Source organism: Oncorhynchus mykiss, chromosome 1 (genome assembly GCF_013265735.2).
Source record: "Oncorhynchus mykiss isolate Arlee chromosome 1, USDA_OmykA_1.1, whole genome shotgun sequence".
In the NCBI taxonomy this organism is placed as follows: domain Eukaryota; kingdom Metazoa; phylum Chordata; class Actinopteri; order Salmoniformes; family Salmonidae; genus Oncorhynchus; species Oncorhynchus mykiss.
Genome location: NC_048565.1, coordinates 78,950,634 through 78,965,222, shown reverse-complemented (window position 1 = coordinate 78,965,222; position 14,589 = coordinate 78,950,634). Strand labels below are relative to the sequence as shown.

At 41.7% G+C, this 14,589-nt stretch overlaps 1 protein-coding gene across 2 annotated transcripts in view; it reads left to right on the top strand.

Annotated features, from left to right (window-relative positions):
- The first annotated feature begins 5,827 nt into the window (after positions 1-5,827).
- The window catches only part of LOC110532724 (attractin-like protein 1), a 323,112-nt gene continuing 314,350 nt past the window's right edge, over positions 5,828-14,589 (top strand). For both annotated transcript variants that reach the window (XM_036986147.1, XM_036986138.1), the window contains exon 1: positions 5,828-7,038. In XM_036986147.1, the coding sequence (XP_036842042.1) occupies positions 6,797-7,038 (242 nt within the window). In that variant the 5' untranslated portion in view covers positions 5,828-6,796. The remainder of the gene's footprint in view (positions 7,039-14,589) is intronic.

Here is a 14,589-nt window from a genome sequence, read left to right as displayed (position 1 = left end):
ATCTACAATGGAATGGTTCAAAAATAAACATATCCAGGTGTTAGAATGGCCAAGTCAAAGTCCAGACCTGAATCCAATCGAGAATCTGTGGAAAGAACTGAAAACTGCTGTTCACAAATGCTCTCCATCCAACCTCACTGAGCTCAAGCTGTTTTGCAAGGAGGAATGGGAAAAAATGTCAGTCTCTCGATGTGCAAAACTGATAGAGACATACCCCAAGCGACTTACAGCTGTAATCGCAGCAAAAGGTGGCGCTACAAAGTATTAACTGAAGGGGGCTGAATAATTTTGCACGCCCAATTTTTCCGTTTTTGATTTGTTAAAAAAGTTTGAAATATCCAATAAATGTCGTTCCACTTCATGATTGTGTTCCACTTGTTGTTGATTCTTCACAAAAAAATACAGTTTTATATCTTTATGTTTGAAGCCTGAAATGTGGCAAACGGTCGCAAAGTTCAAGGGGGCCGAATACTTTCGCAAGGCACTGTATCTACCTGGCATATTACATAATTTATGCCGCAGCATACAAGTCATTTTTGGACTTACCGTTGTGCTGTACTCACTTGAACAGGCGCGTTGGTCCTTCTTGTGGGCAAATTTTGTCATTAAGCTTAAAGTTAAACATCAAAGTCTGGAATTATCTGGATTTATGGTGCTTTCAAGACAACTGGGAACTCTGGAAAAAAGCAAGGTTGAATCATGATGTCAGTGATCTACAGGTTGGAGCTCTAGAAAGAGGCCCGTGTTCCCAACTTGGAATTCTGAGTTGGATGACCGTTCAAAACGTTTTTTCCCAGCCACAGCTAGTTTTTTTCAGAGTTCCCAGTTGTCTGGAACTCACTGAAATCTGAGTTTCCAGTTGTTTTGAACGTGGCAGAGGTTGGATTGACAGTATGGTCAATGTATTCAACCTTTTCTGTCCCATGACATTGCGTGTGAATGTTTCTCCTTTTAAGATTGGAAAAGAGACCCTTAAACTCAGACTTGGACCACACACCCTCTCCACCAAATAGCAGGAGAAGCAAAATAATGATTGCTTTGCAGTTAGCCACTGATTCCTTCTAAACCACTCATTGTTGAATTTTCGATTTCCAACTTGTGTAATGTTTATGTCTAATGGCCAATGAGCACGAATGCGTTTTATCTGTAATTTCTCTTCACATGACAAGGATTGAAAAGGATTTCCCAGTAGATTGTCGACGTGATTCATGATGATAACTGCTAAGATTTTGAAAGTATGATGTTGACATGATCAGTCCAATCAAAGCTACGGTAGATATAACGTGATTTGACACCATTTTATCTGTAGCCAATGACCTTGAGCCTTCTTGGATGGGCAATTCTAATGTAAATCTATGGCAGCACCCAAGGGGGCTTGAACTTTCTAGATATCCCTGTAGATTTTGCAGTAACGTAGTGTCCCCATGAGTGAAAGAACAGAGCCAATTACGGCGCAACTAGAGAAGATTACAAACCCCTACGCTCTGTATTTTACGCTGGCTGCCACTCCACCAAAGAAAGCACTGGGCTAGGCGGAAACACCTGAATTTTGGAGCTGCCTTACTCAAGAAAGCCAAAAGAGACCATGTTTGTATGCAGTGTTATTAACTCTACATATACGTGTATATATATTTTTTTACATTGTTTGCAAACTGATATGTGACACGTATTAAGGCCAAAATAACATGCACAACAGCCAACAACAAAAAAAAGGGTCGCCACTGTCTAGGCCCAACGTCTAAAGAAAGGATCAGTGGCCACAGTGTATTCTGATACAAAACCATTTTCTTGTTCTTACCATTCGGTAAAGAAAATCCCTGATCAGCAATTTATTTTATTAGCTATTTCAGGGAAGTCATGGAACAATGGGCTCAACCTATTTTTGGTGCATGCAGTAAAGAGGGCACAGCCAGAGGGCACAGCCAGGTAGCTATCAACTATACACAGTCCACCAGGAAACATCTGGCTCATGGCTTACCCAGGGACCCCGGGGATACCCACTTTGGGAACATAAACAGCATGTCATGATGAGGCATTAAAGAACATTTCCTGTTAGCTGGTGTGTGTGTGTGTGTGTGTGTGTGTGTGTGTGTGTGTGTGTGTGTGTGTGTGTGTGTGTGTGTGTGTGTGAGAGAGAGTAAGGTCTTTCGAGCTAGTATGGCTATTTTCCCCGATTCTACTTCATAGTTGTTGGACAAAGAGGAAAACTAATTTGGTTCAAAGATTTCTCTAATGTTTCTCTGGGCCTGACGTAAACATGCAGGATTATGTGTGTTTTGCTTGGTTTCTAGCAACAGAGACGTGTTCCCCTCCTACAAAGTACATTCACTTAGTGTACATTTAAAAAAAAATCCATGGAGTTTAATTGATTAAACAAAATGAAACATAACCTCTTCTAACTCTAAGAGAAGCAGAATCTTTTTAACTAAAGCAATAAGGGACTTAATAGCATTGGCATGAATGTGTGAGTGGCTTGATTCTATTACCCAGAATAGTAAATGGATGTTAGGGTCTGATGATGATGACCATTATAACTGGTAATCCTACTGAAGGTGATGCTGAACAAGGTCAGACCTGAATTCATTACAACTCAGAAAAGGGTATTTAAAACAAGTACCTGGGTAGAAAAAGTATTCCACAGTGAACCATTTAAGCTGGCTTTGTATTCTGGTTGCTTGGGTAAATTCCATTATGCAGCTAGGAATTTTGCTCACCCTGGAGTCAATGCAGAAATATTGATTGGGTCACATAGTCCCATCGGGGGGAAATTAAAAAGAAAAATGTTTATTGATTCTTGACAATTCGATTAAAACCAAAGCAACAAATTGCATAGAAAATGATAAAACTCACTCAACACATCTAGGCCTAGGTTATTCTATGGCACACCATTTACATTGTTATAATTATAGCTTATTTTCTTGGTTGATTAGAAGAGGCTGAATCCATGATAGGCTATTGTTTCTGTTCAACAGCATCCATAATCAATCATCTTCCTGGCCTCAAGTGTGTGCCATTTGAAACAAATTGAGATTAAATACATTAGCAGAGACAAGGGCACTTGAGGTCAGTAACCAAGACAGGAAAGCATTTCTGCAACAATGGTTTGAAATTGCCCATGGGGATATTGTGTGATGTGATTGTGATAAGGTTCTGAGAAGTACAGGGACAGCAGCAGGCAGAACAGTAGGTGGCAGTAATGCGCCATTACTGTTGGATTCCAACCACTGAAAAACCCCACCGAGGAAGAAGAAGCCAAGCGAGAAGGCGGAAGCGGAAGTGCTGTTTGAAGCTGAAAGTGCATGGAGTACAGTTAGTGAGAAGGATGAGTGGACAACAGTGAAGTCCAAGAATGGAACGAAAAGGGCTAGAATTGTTGTTGAAAAGGAGTCTGATGAAACGTTTCTTGCCGGAGCAAGTTTTTTTTGGATAAGGATGTTCATTTGGGGAACCTTTTTGAAGTCATGAGGATGGTGAAGAAGGTGCTGGGAATAGTGGATGCATTTAAAGTAACCATGACTCAGGAGTGGTATGGTGTTGTGTATCTGTAAGAATGTTGTTCATTGACTATAGCTCAGCATTCAACACCATCATTGAGCTCGGGTCCCTGGGTCTGAACCCTGCCCTGTGCAACTGGGTCCTGGACTTCGTGATGGACCACCCCCAGGTGGTGAAGGTAGGAACCAACACCACTTCACTGATCCTCAACACCCACAAGGGTGCGTGCTCAGCCCCCTCCTATACTCCCTGTTCACCCATGGCCATGCACACCTCCAACTCAGTCATCAAGTTTGCAGACAACACAACAGTAGTAGGCCTGATTATCAACAATGATGAGACAGCCTACAGGGAGGAGGTGAGGGCCCTGGGAGTGTGGTGTCAGGTAAACAACCTATCACTCAATGTTAACAAAACAAAGGAGCTGATCGTAGACTTCAGGAAACAGCAAAGGGAGCACCCCCCTATCCACATCGACGGGACCACAATGGAGAACGTGGAAAGCTTCAAGTTCCTTGGCATACACATCAGGGACAAATTGAAATGGTCCACCCACACAGGCAGTGGAGTGAAGAAGGCGCAACAGTGCCTCTTCAACCTCAGGAGGCAGAAGAAATTTGGCTTGACACCTAAAACCATCACAAACTTTTATAGATGCACAATTGAGAACATCCTGTCAGGCTGTATCACCGCCTGGTACGGCAACTGCACCGCCCGCAACCGCAGGGCTCTCCATAGGGTGGTGCGGTCTGCCCAACGCATCACCAGAGGCAAACTACCTGCCCTCCAGGACACCTACAGCACAGGAAGGCCAAAAAGATCATCAAGGTCAGCAACCAAGCTGTTCACCCCGCTATCATCCAGAAGGCGAGGCCAGTACAGGTGCATCAATGAAAAAGAAAAACAGCTTATATCAAGGCCATCAGACTGTTAAATAGCCATCACTAGCACCTTCGAGGCTGCTGCCCTATATACTGCACATAGACTTGAAATCACTGGCCACTTTAATAAGGGAACACTGGTCACTTTAATATTGTTGAATTATTTTTCATTACTCATCTCGTGTATATACTGCATTCTGTTCTACTGTATCTTAGTCTATGCCGCTCCAACATTGCTCGTCCAAATATTTATATATTCTTAATTCCATTTCTTTATTTTGGATTTGTGTGTATTGTTGTGAATTGTTAGATATTACTGCACTGTTGAAGCTAGAAACACAAGCATTTCGCTACACCTGCAATAACATCTGCTGAACACGTGTATTTGACCAATAATCTTTGATTTTGAAGAGCAAAAGGAGTGTGCATTGTGGCTCGCAAAATTATCGATGCATTAAGTGGACAGCTTTGATTTTCGTAACAGGGCACTGGTAAAAGGTGTTATCTCTGGCATCCCGTGGAACATTGATAATCAATATCTCAGCCTGAAAGTAGTAGTTATTGTATGTATGACCTGTATGGTGTATGGGGGGAAAAAGGAGAATAGTACATCAGCATTACTGATGTTTGATGAAGAGTATCTCCCAACCCATGTAAAGCTGGGATATACTGTATAAGGTACGCTGTGAGTTTTTTCTGCAAAACCTGCTGAAATGCAAGAAGTGTAAAAAGTTTGGCCATGTGTCAAGTGTTTGCAGATGGGAGGAATATGTTATTGAAGAGTCTGTGAATGTAAAATGTTGCAACTGTGGTGGGGATCATATTCCCTGAGTGCCCTGTTAACATGAAAGTCAAGAGGTCGAGGTGTCAAGGATCAGGGCTGTCCAGCTGATCTCCTATGTGGAGGTGGTTAAGAGAGTCGAAGGGGCAAGTGGCGACAGCGCTGAAGAGATGGCGGTGATGCTCCACAGCCCATTATAAATGTTCCTTGTCAGTCAATAGACCTGGATACACTCATTGTGAAGGTGGATTTTGTAGTGTTTATTGCCACTGTTATAAATTCTATTGCTCAAGTGTCCAAGAAATCCAAGAAGCTTGACATTGTGGCTGCGGCCAAAAATGTATTTGAGGTTTCAAGAGTTCACTGCAGATGCACTGCAAGGACTACTGTCTCTGGGAGATGGCACAATGCTCCTTGTGAGCCTGTGTGGGAACCTGATGAAATGTTATTATATATATATATATATATATATATATATATTTTTTTTTACAGAAAAGCAGGTTGATTTTGATTAGTTACATTTTATTTTTCACACACATTTTTTCCATTTGTGGATCCTTATTATCCACCCGTACAGTAGGTGGCGGCATGCACATCCAATTGTTGCGAACGCCGTTATACCAGAGAAGAAGAAAAACAAGGTTCTGAGAAGTACAGAGGGTTCTTGTTAAAAATGGTAAGGGTTAAGGTTGGGGTATGGTTAGGGTAGGGGTTAAGGTAGGGGTTAAGGTTAGAGTTTAGGGCACAGATGTCCCAAGGATCTCGGATAGGGCTAACCAGTACAGGGACAGCAGCGCGCATTCGTGTACTGCCTCTTTAAATGCGTAATTTTGCTCTGCTCATGCTCGGAGCTTTGTCCAGGAGTTTCCCTGTCGAAAACCAGCTGTGCGAGTATCATCACGTAAGGAGGTGATCGTGTTGTTATTCATCGGTGAATATCGCTTTCTCTGACAAGGATTACAATAATTTTTATGCAAATAAGCGTCATTATCTTCAGTGAAGGGGTCTAAACTGAAAGTGGGAAAAAGCGGAACGGAGAACGGTCAACTTGATCTATTTGTCCGGGTTGCTGCATTCTCCACCGCAGCGAACAACATCCACAACCGACTCTTGCAATGGAAATTGGGATCCAGAACTAACATCCCAGGATCAATCCTGTGACCTTTTATTTTCTTCCAGTTTTTCGGGAAGCATTAGGATGGTGAACTTGAAAATTGCTTGGAAAATACTTAATTTAGAATACAACTTAGAAAACACACCGATTTTCTTTGGTTTTTAAAATGGCTTCTTAGCCTCTGGGAATAACGCTGTGAGCATTCATTAACGTTAGTTCAAGAAAGTTTAATAGGAGTGCATAAAGTCAGTGCACATTTGCAGGCTTTGTTGTCTGATGAGAGATGCTTTAGTTGCGGGACTCCAGCAATATGCTCAGACTCAGCTATGTTTTTATAGCCAATAAATAAGCCAATTTGAATGTTTGAGTGTATTTAGCTTCATGGCTAGGCTATCCCACGCATACACCAAACCTTTGCTTACAAAGTATTTATTACCGATAAGTGACATTTTAATTGAGTCACTCAATCTGTGAATAAGGGAGTCTTAACCAGAAAAGGAGACCTTTACCTGTTTCTAAAGTAAAATGGGAGGGGACTGCCGAGGAATGCATCTATGCACATGGACTAGATATCCAAATATGCGACCCCAGGACATCAAAATATATTTGGGGGCATTCCTTATGCTGTACTTGGTGTTTTACACCGAAGCCACAGTCTCCAAGTCCTGTGATAAAAATTGCTTTTCTGGTAAATGCATCAATGGAACTTGCGTCTGTGACCAAGGATGGGTTGGAGCCCAGTGTCAACACTGTCAGGGAAGATTCAAGTAAGTATCCGCAAATATACTGTTTCAAAGTAACATTCTATTGGAGTATTGAGTTGTTTGATCCAGGCTACTTTCTAACCAGTGTTCAAAGACAAAGTCTACTTTCTATTACGCCTGCTACGTTAAGTTCAAGTCCACTAGACATTATTACAACCTCGCTCGGTCGGAAGTAGCCTATTATTGACTTGCAGCTAATCACAGACCGACAGTACGGTATGAAGACAGGCTAAAGCTGCTTCTCCAGTACATGTCATGGCGACGTTGGCCAGCTAAGCTGATGCGTAGAAATACGTCATCGTGTCTATAAAGGTCGTCTCGCGCCCAATTGCGCATGTGTAGGCCATCAAATCACAGGCACTCCTTCGATATAAAGTTGTTTTTGACGAAAATTAAAACGTGTCCGTTTGTCACTTTCACGAGGGTGGAGTAATAACATGTTCAAATACTTAAGACATTGGCTCGAATCTAGGTTGTGCCATTTAGATTTCGAGAAAATGAACAACTAAAGGAAGAATGTGTCACTTTTCTCATTGACTTTTCAAACCCTGGCCTGGTTTATTTCGCAAGCGTTCCCGGAAGTCTCGCGATGTTGCTCTTCTGGGTTTAGAAACTATGCGCGGATGCTTATGAATCACCAAACAATATCAAGAGCCTTAACCCCGGCGCATTCCTTTGTTATTACTCTCTGCCACCCTACAATATAAAGCCTTTACATTCCATTCAAGGGTAGTAAATGTACAAATTATTATCTTTGTGGATTCATATCGATTTTCCAATCAAATATCCCTGGCAACAGTCACCTTAGACTCAACAGACAAATTTACAGCATGTCAAATAACATTTTATTTGTCACATACACATGGTTAGCAGATGTTAATGCGAGTGTAGCGAAATGCTTGTGCTTCTAGTTTCGACAATGCATTAATAACCAACGAGTAATCTAACCTAACAATTCCAAAACTACTACCTTATACACACAAGTGTAAAGGGATAAAGAATATGTACATAGAGATATATGAATGAGTGATGGTACAGAACGGCATAGGCAAGATGCATTAGATGGTATCGAGTACAGTATATACATATGAGATGAGTAATGTAGGGTATGTAAACAAAGTGGCATAGTTTAAAGTATTATGTATTACATAAAGATGCAGTAGATGATATAGAGTACTGTATATACATATGAGATGAGTAATGTAGGGTATGTAAACATTATATTAAGTAGCATTGTTTAAAGTGGCTAGTGATATATTTTTTACATCAATTTCCATCAATTCCATTATTAAGTGGCCGGAGTTGAGTCAGTGTGTGGCAGCAGCCACTCAATGTTAGTGGTGGCTGTTTAACAGTCTGATGGCCTTGAGATATAAGCTGTTTTTCAGTCTCTCTGTCCCTGCTTTGATGCACCTGGACTGACCTCGCCTTCTGGATGATAGCGGGGTGAATAGGCAGTGGCTCTGGTGGTTTTTGTCCTTGATGATCTTTATGGCCTTCCGGTGACATCGGGTGGTGTCGGTGTCCTGGAGGGCAGGTAGTTTCCCCCCGGTGATGGGTTGTGCAGACCTCACTACCCTCTGGAGAGCCTTACGGTTGTGGGCGGAGCAGTTTCCGTACCAGGTGGTGATACAGCCCGACAGGATGCTCTCGATTGTGTCTGTAGAAGTTTGTGAGTGCTTTTGGTGACAAGCTGAATTTCGACAGCCTCCTGAGGTTGAAGAGGCGCTGCTGCGCCGCCTTCACGACGCTGTCTGTGTGGGTGGACCAATTCAGTTTGTCCGTGATGTGTACGCCGAGGAACTTAAAACTTACTACCCTCTCCACTACTGTCCCGTCGATGTGGATAGGGGGGTGCTCCCTCTGCTGTTTCCTGAATTCCACAATCATCTCCTTTGTTTTGTTGACGTTGAGTGTGAGGTTATTTTCCTGACACCACACTCCGAGGGCCCTCACCTCCTCCCTGTAGGCCGTCTCGTCATTGTTGGTAATCAAGCCTACCACTGTAGTGTCGTCCGCAAACCTGATGATTGAGTTGGAGGCGTGCATGGCCACGCAGTCGTGGGTGAACAGGGAGTACAGGAGAGGGCTGAGAACTATCCATGTAATGGATAGTAGACTAAGCCATGTTTTTTTGTGGTCCTTGTCATTGAGGCTTGCTATTGCTGGCAATTCATGGCTGACTACCTGTATAGATCGAGTGGAAAATAGTGAATTCCTACTCCACGTTAAGTGTTGTGATTGCCAGTGTTAGGGAAGCTACTCTGAACATATAGTTTACCAAGCTACCAATTATGTCACACTGGAAGATGTTAAGCTACTCTTTAAAAAATATTAGTTTACTTAACTAAAGTTACTTTGAAAAAATAGTTCACTACATCCAAACTACTTAATCTTGAAATCTCATTTCTAAATCTGAAATTTCATAGACTACAAATTGCAATCAATCTGTTGTTAATGTGTAATTTAGCCGACCAAACACAAAAACTATGTTTCAAGTGAGATTGGTAGGTCTAATGCTGAAAAAGAAAGGACATTTTCTGGCATAAAATGTAGTGTGTAGTTCAAGTAGTTAGCTACACCGCTATATGGTAAAAAAGTAATTAACTACTCCCAAACAAGCTATTGCAAAACTACTCCCAAACACTGGTGATTTGATAATGAACACATTACTTATTTTTGGGAGATTGAGTTTGAGTGTGTAAACTATATTATAACTGGTCCACATGATTGGAAATGGTGAATATGTAGACTTATTTGATTATGATCAACCATCGCTGAGTCAGTTGCTTTCGGGGAGGGCCTACAGATTTTTTCCCTTTAGTACAGGCCTTGATTGATTGCCTGTATTGGCCTAATGTGAGGAGCTGAGGTCACCTCCCCTCTAATCTAGTCTAATATAAATTTAATCCATGTTCATCAGAGGATATTCTTTACCTCAATCTTTTGGGATTTTAAGGGTCATGGATCCAGTTTTATGTGAGACTAGTAATGTTTTTTGGAGGGTAAATGGGGATGTGCAGGTAGGATGGTTAAAAATAGTGTATTGCCAGGTCATGTGAGAATGGGAACTAGATCTTAACCTGAGTGTGGGGCACTGAAGAGAGATTTTAGGCAGCAATTTAGAAACAACTTCTCTAGTTTTAAACAGCCTATGTGGCATTGATATGAGTCAGAAACATTCATTCTAGTGTCAAAATGTACTACAAAGTGTAAATAGGAAAATGTTGGTGATAAAGTCAGTCTCATCTAAAACTGAGTTTTGTGAGTATGTCACAATTTACTGGAAGGGTGAGTATGGATTACCCAGTGCTGACTAACCGGAGAGAAGCAGCTGTGCTGATTGCGCTCTATCAGCTGCGCCCGCTATATCCAATCATAGCAGCCAGAACCTCCACATAGTGAGACAGACCTGCCCATTACGCGGCGCCTCATGTCGCCCATGTTATGTTGAACTCTTGGTCCTAGGCCCTTTATTAAGTGGCCACTTGCTGATTGATGTGTTTTGATAGTGTAAACCACTCAAGTTTGCCACTTTTTGGGGTATCCAAACTGCAACTGCATTCGGGAACATCTCATGTTCTCCGTAACCTGTTTTGTAACATGATTCCCTATGAAACACTGCCAGACAAACGTGCACACACTAGTAATAGATAGTGTGAAAGTTGTAAGAAACAAAACGGCACAGAAGCGCACACATTGCCACTCGCCAGTGACTTGATAAGCTGATTGTGGCCTGGATGCTCAATGTGCCTGCAAGCTACTAGTGATTTTGGGCACTGATAAACAGTGTGTAACTTGTGATTTATTTACAAAAGTTTGACAGCTTGCAGATGAGGTTGTAGATGTGATGTTATTCTCAGAAATCAGTCCTGAAGCGCGCAGCCAAACTTTCCCGACTCGACTGTCTGAAGTGCACTGATTAGTTTTTCATGCACATTTTCTTTTTTTACCTGAGAAATACACCATACACCTATGTTGGCTGTGCTGTTGCTACGGTGACTTAGGAGGGACAAACAGCAGTAATTGCCCGGGTACGATATGCAAACATAACACACTCACATCAAACCACACCCCCAAGACAACTCTTGTTTAGCATTTCTTAATGAGCAATCTTCAAAACGAGGCCAAATCAGGAAGTTCAGTCACCTTTTAATGAAGTGCCACCACCTGTGATTAAATTAAAGCTGGTCATTTCATCCCACTCAAACCCTTCAGTATGTATGTTCATGTTATCAACCAAAAGTGTTTTGTCCTTACCGTGGCTGATTTTTAAAGGGGCAATCTGCACTTGCTACATCCATTTTTGGATTTATAAATGAATTATATACCCATTGATTCTTAAAGAATATAACTTATCAATCAATGCCTTATTAACTTTTATATAAGCGTGTTTTACTTCTATGTTTGTAAACGTTGTAAATATAAAAATAAAAAAACACTTTAGCCTCAACATGGTTACAACTCTAATTTTGATATCATGCATGGTCAGACCTTGCATCCATAGCTCTGTGAATTTGAGTTGTTTCATTTCTCCAGACCCATCACTCAGCGGTGGCCGCTTTGTTATTATTTCAACTTTGGATTGGCCCTTTTAATGTCCATGCTGTCTGTATTAAGTTCTAAAATGGACCAAATTTGAATGCCATAAATGGCAAGTGTACAGTTCCTGTCTGGAATCCAGTATAATTAATTGGACAATAACGGGTTCATTATCAGTGTCAAATAGTGCTCCCAAGTGGCGCAGCGGTCTAAGGCACTGCATTTCAGTGCTAGAGGCGTCACTACAGACCTACAGACCCTGTTTAAATTCCAGACTGTATCACAACCGGCTGCAAATTGGAGTATCATTGGGCGGCGCACAATTGGCCCGTCGTCGTCTGGGTTAGACTTGCCAAGATAAATAAAGGTGAAATAAATAAAAAGTGCACGGAAGCTGTGGAAGGTTCAAAGTGCCAATCAAAGAGAGAACGAAAGATACATTAAAAATAAATTGTTGTGCATCACATCAGCGGTTCGATTGTTTTCAGCGAATCATCTCACCTGTGGATGGCATACACAATGTCAGGGGGAAATCGGAGTTTAGCAGAGTGGAAACAGCTTGCTGAGTTGGTCTATTGATTTAGTTATCTGTGATTTTTATGGCACTGCGGCCCCTCTAGTCTGTTTCCCTGAGTGTGACTGTCTGACTGCCACAGGTTGGTTGCTGCAAATGGATTCAGACAGGCAGATTACATCTTGCAGTTCCACCCATACATTAATTATTCACACAAACAAACAGTTACAACCCAGATGCTGCCAAAACCAAAATGCAGACTATGAGCACTTGTAGGCATCCTAAATAAAAAAAGATGCTCATAATCTTACAGCCTGGTAGAGGTCAAATTTAAGTTTGTTGTTTTGAATGCAGAACTGAAAAAATGTATTCTCTCTGACAGTTTGACTGTCAATGAAGGACTTTTGTTATTTTATTCTCAGTCTCGTTATTAGAAACAGTGAGGGTTACGAGTGGACATAAAGTTGAGGAGATTGCATCCTGCTTGGCCCATGCACAGTCCATTTGGGAAGTATTCAGACCCCTTGACTTTTTCCACATTTTGTTACGTTACAGACATTCTACAATGGATGAAACAATTTCCCCCATATCAATCTACACACAAATTTTGCTAATATATTCAAAATAAAAAACAGAAATACCTTATTTACTTAAGTATTCAGACTCTTTGCTATGAGTATCGAAATTGAGCTTGGGTGCATCCTGTTTCCTTTGATCATCCTTTAGATATTTCTACAACCTGATTGGAGTCCAAACTTGAATGTCCAAACTGCGCAATTGGGGGAGAAGGGCCTTGGTCAGGGAAGTGACCAAGAACCCAATGCGCACTCTGACAGAACTCCAGAGTTCCTCTGTGGCCATGGGAAGACCTTCCAAAATGACAACCATCTCTGCAGCATTCTACCAATCAGGCCTTTATGGTAGAGTGGACAGACGGAAGCCACTCTTCAATAAAAGTTACATTTCAGCCCGCTTCGTTTGCCAAAAGGCACCTAAAGGACTCTTGGACCAGAAAGACGATTCTCTGGTCTGATGATATCAAGATTGAACTCTTTGGCCTAAATGCCAAGCGTCACGTCTGGAGGAGACCTGGCACCATCCCTGCGGTGAAGCATGGTGGTAGCAGTCAGAATCAAGGGAAAGATGTAGGGAGCAAAGTACAAAGAGATCCTTGATGACAACGTGCTCAGGACCTCAGACTGGGGCGAAGGTTCACCTTCCAACAGGACAACAACCCTAAGCACACAGCCAAGACAGCTCAGGAATATCTTCCAGACAAGTCTCTGAATGTCCTTCAGAGGCCAAGCCAGAGCCCGGACTTGAACCCGATCAAACATCTCTGGAGAAACCTGAAAATAGCTGTGCAGCGACCCTCCCCATCCAACCTGACAGAGCTTGAGAGGATCTGCAGAGAAGAATAGGAGAAACTCCACAAATACCGGTGTACCGTGCTTGTAGCGTCATACCCAAGAAGACTCGGGGCTGTAATTGCTGGAAAAGGTGCTTCAAGAAAGTACTGAGTAAAGGGTCTGAATACTTATGTAAATGTGACATTTCCATTTTTTAAATATGTTTTAACAAATGTAAAATAAAATATTTGAAAAGAAAAACAGGTTTTGTCATTATGGGGTATGTGTGTAGCTTGATGAAGGAGAAAAAACAATTCCATTCATTTTTGAATAAGTCTATAATGTAACAAAATGTGGAAAAAGTCAAGGGGTCTGAATACTTTCTGAATGCACTGTATACTCCCACACTTTACTTTCCTCTCCCTTTATCAATGTCTTTCTTTCTTTAATCAAGCTAGAACTAGTTGCACCAACAACCTATTGCTCCTGTTTTTAAAGTGCTTGATGGGGGTGAATACAGTACTGGTATATTGTGCACTTAGCGAGGGATAATAATGTGCTTCTCTTTCAAAGGAAACTTGTGATATGGAGGATTCAAGGCCTCTGTTCTTTTAAACTTGCCTTTTTAAGACTTTCCTAATTGGAATTTCCCGGACTCTCATCCCATTACAAACATGCTGAGTGCATTCATTTAGTTCATTTATTTCCCAAGCAGCACTTGCTGGTGTCATGTGCACTGAATTAATCAAACATTGTACAAGTCATTGAACTCTGAAGAGAAGATTCAAGTATTTGTAAATCTCTATAGAAGCTGTACTTGCCTACAGATAAGGTCATTCCCACCAGGAATAAAATCCCAGTTTGACAGAAATATATGAGAATCACAAAGTTATGGACACAATGTCAATCAGAGCATCCTGGGAAGGAAGAACATACAGTATCTAATTAAGGAGCTTAGAGATTTCTGCTTCTCCTCATCTCCCTCTCTCCATCCCCTCATCTCCCTCCCTCTGTGCCTTCATCTCCCTCTCTCGCTCCATCCCCTCATCCCCCCCTCTCCATTCCCTCATCCACCTCTCTCCATTTCTTATCTGTATTTCTAGAAGTTGTTGTAAGCTGACTAAGCTCTGAGGAGCACCATGGACACTG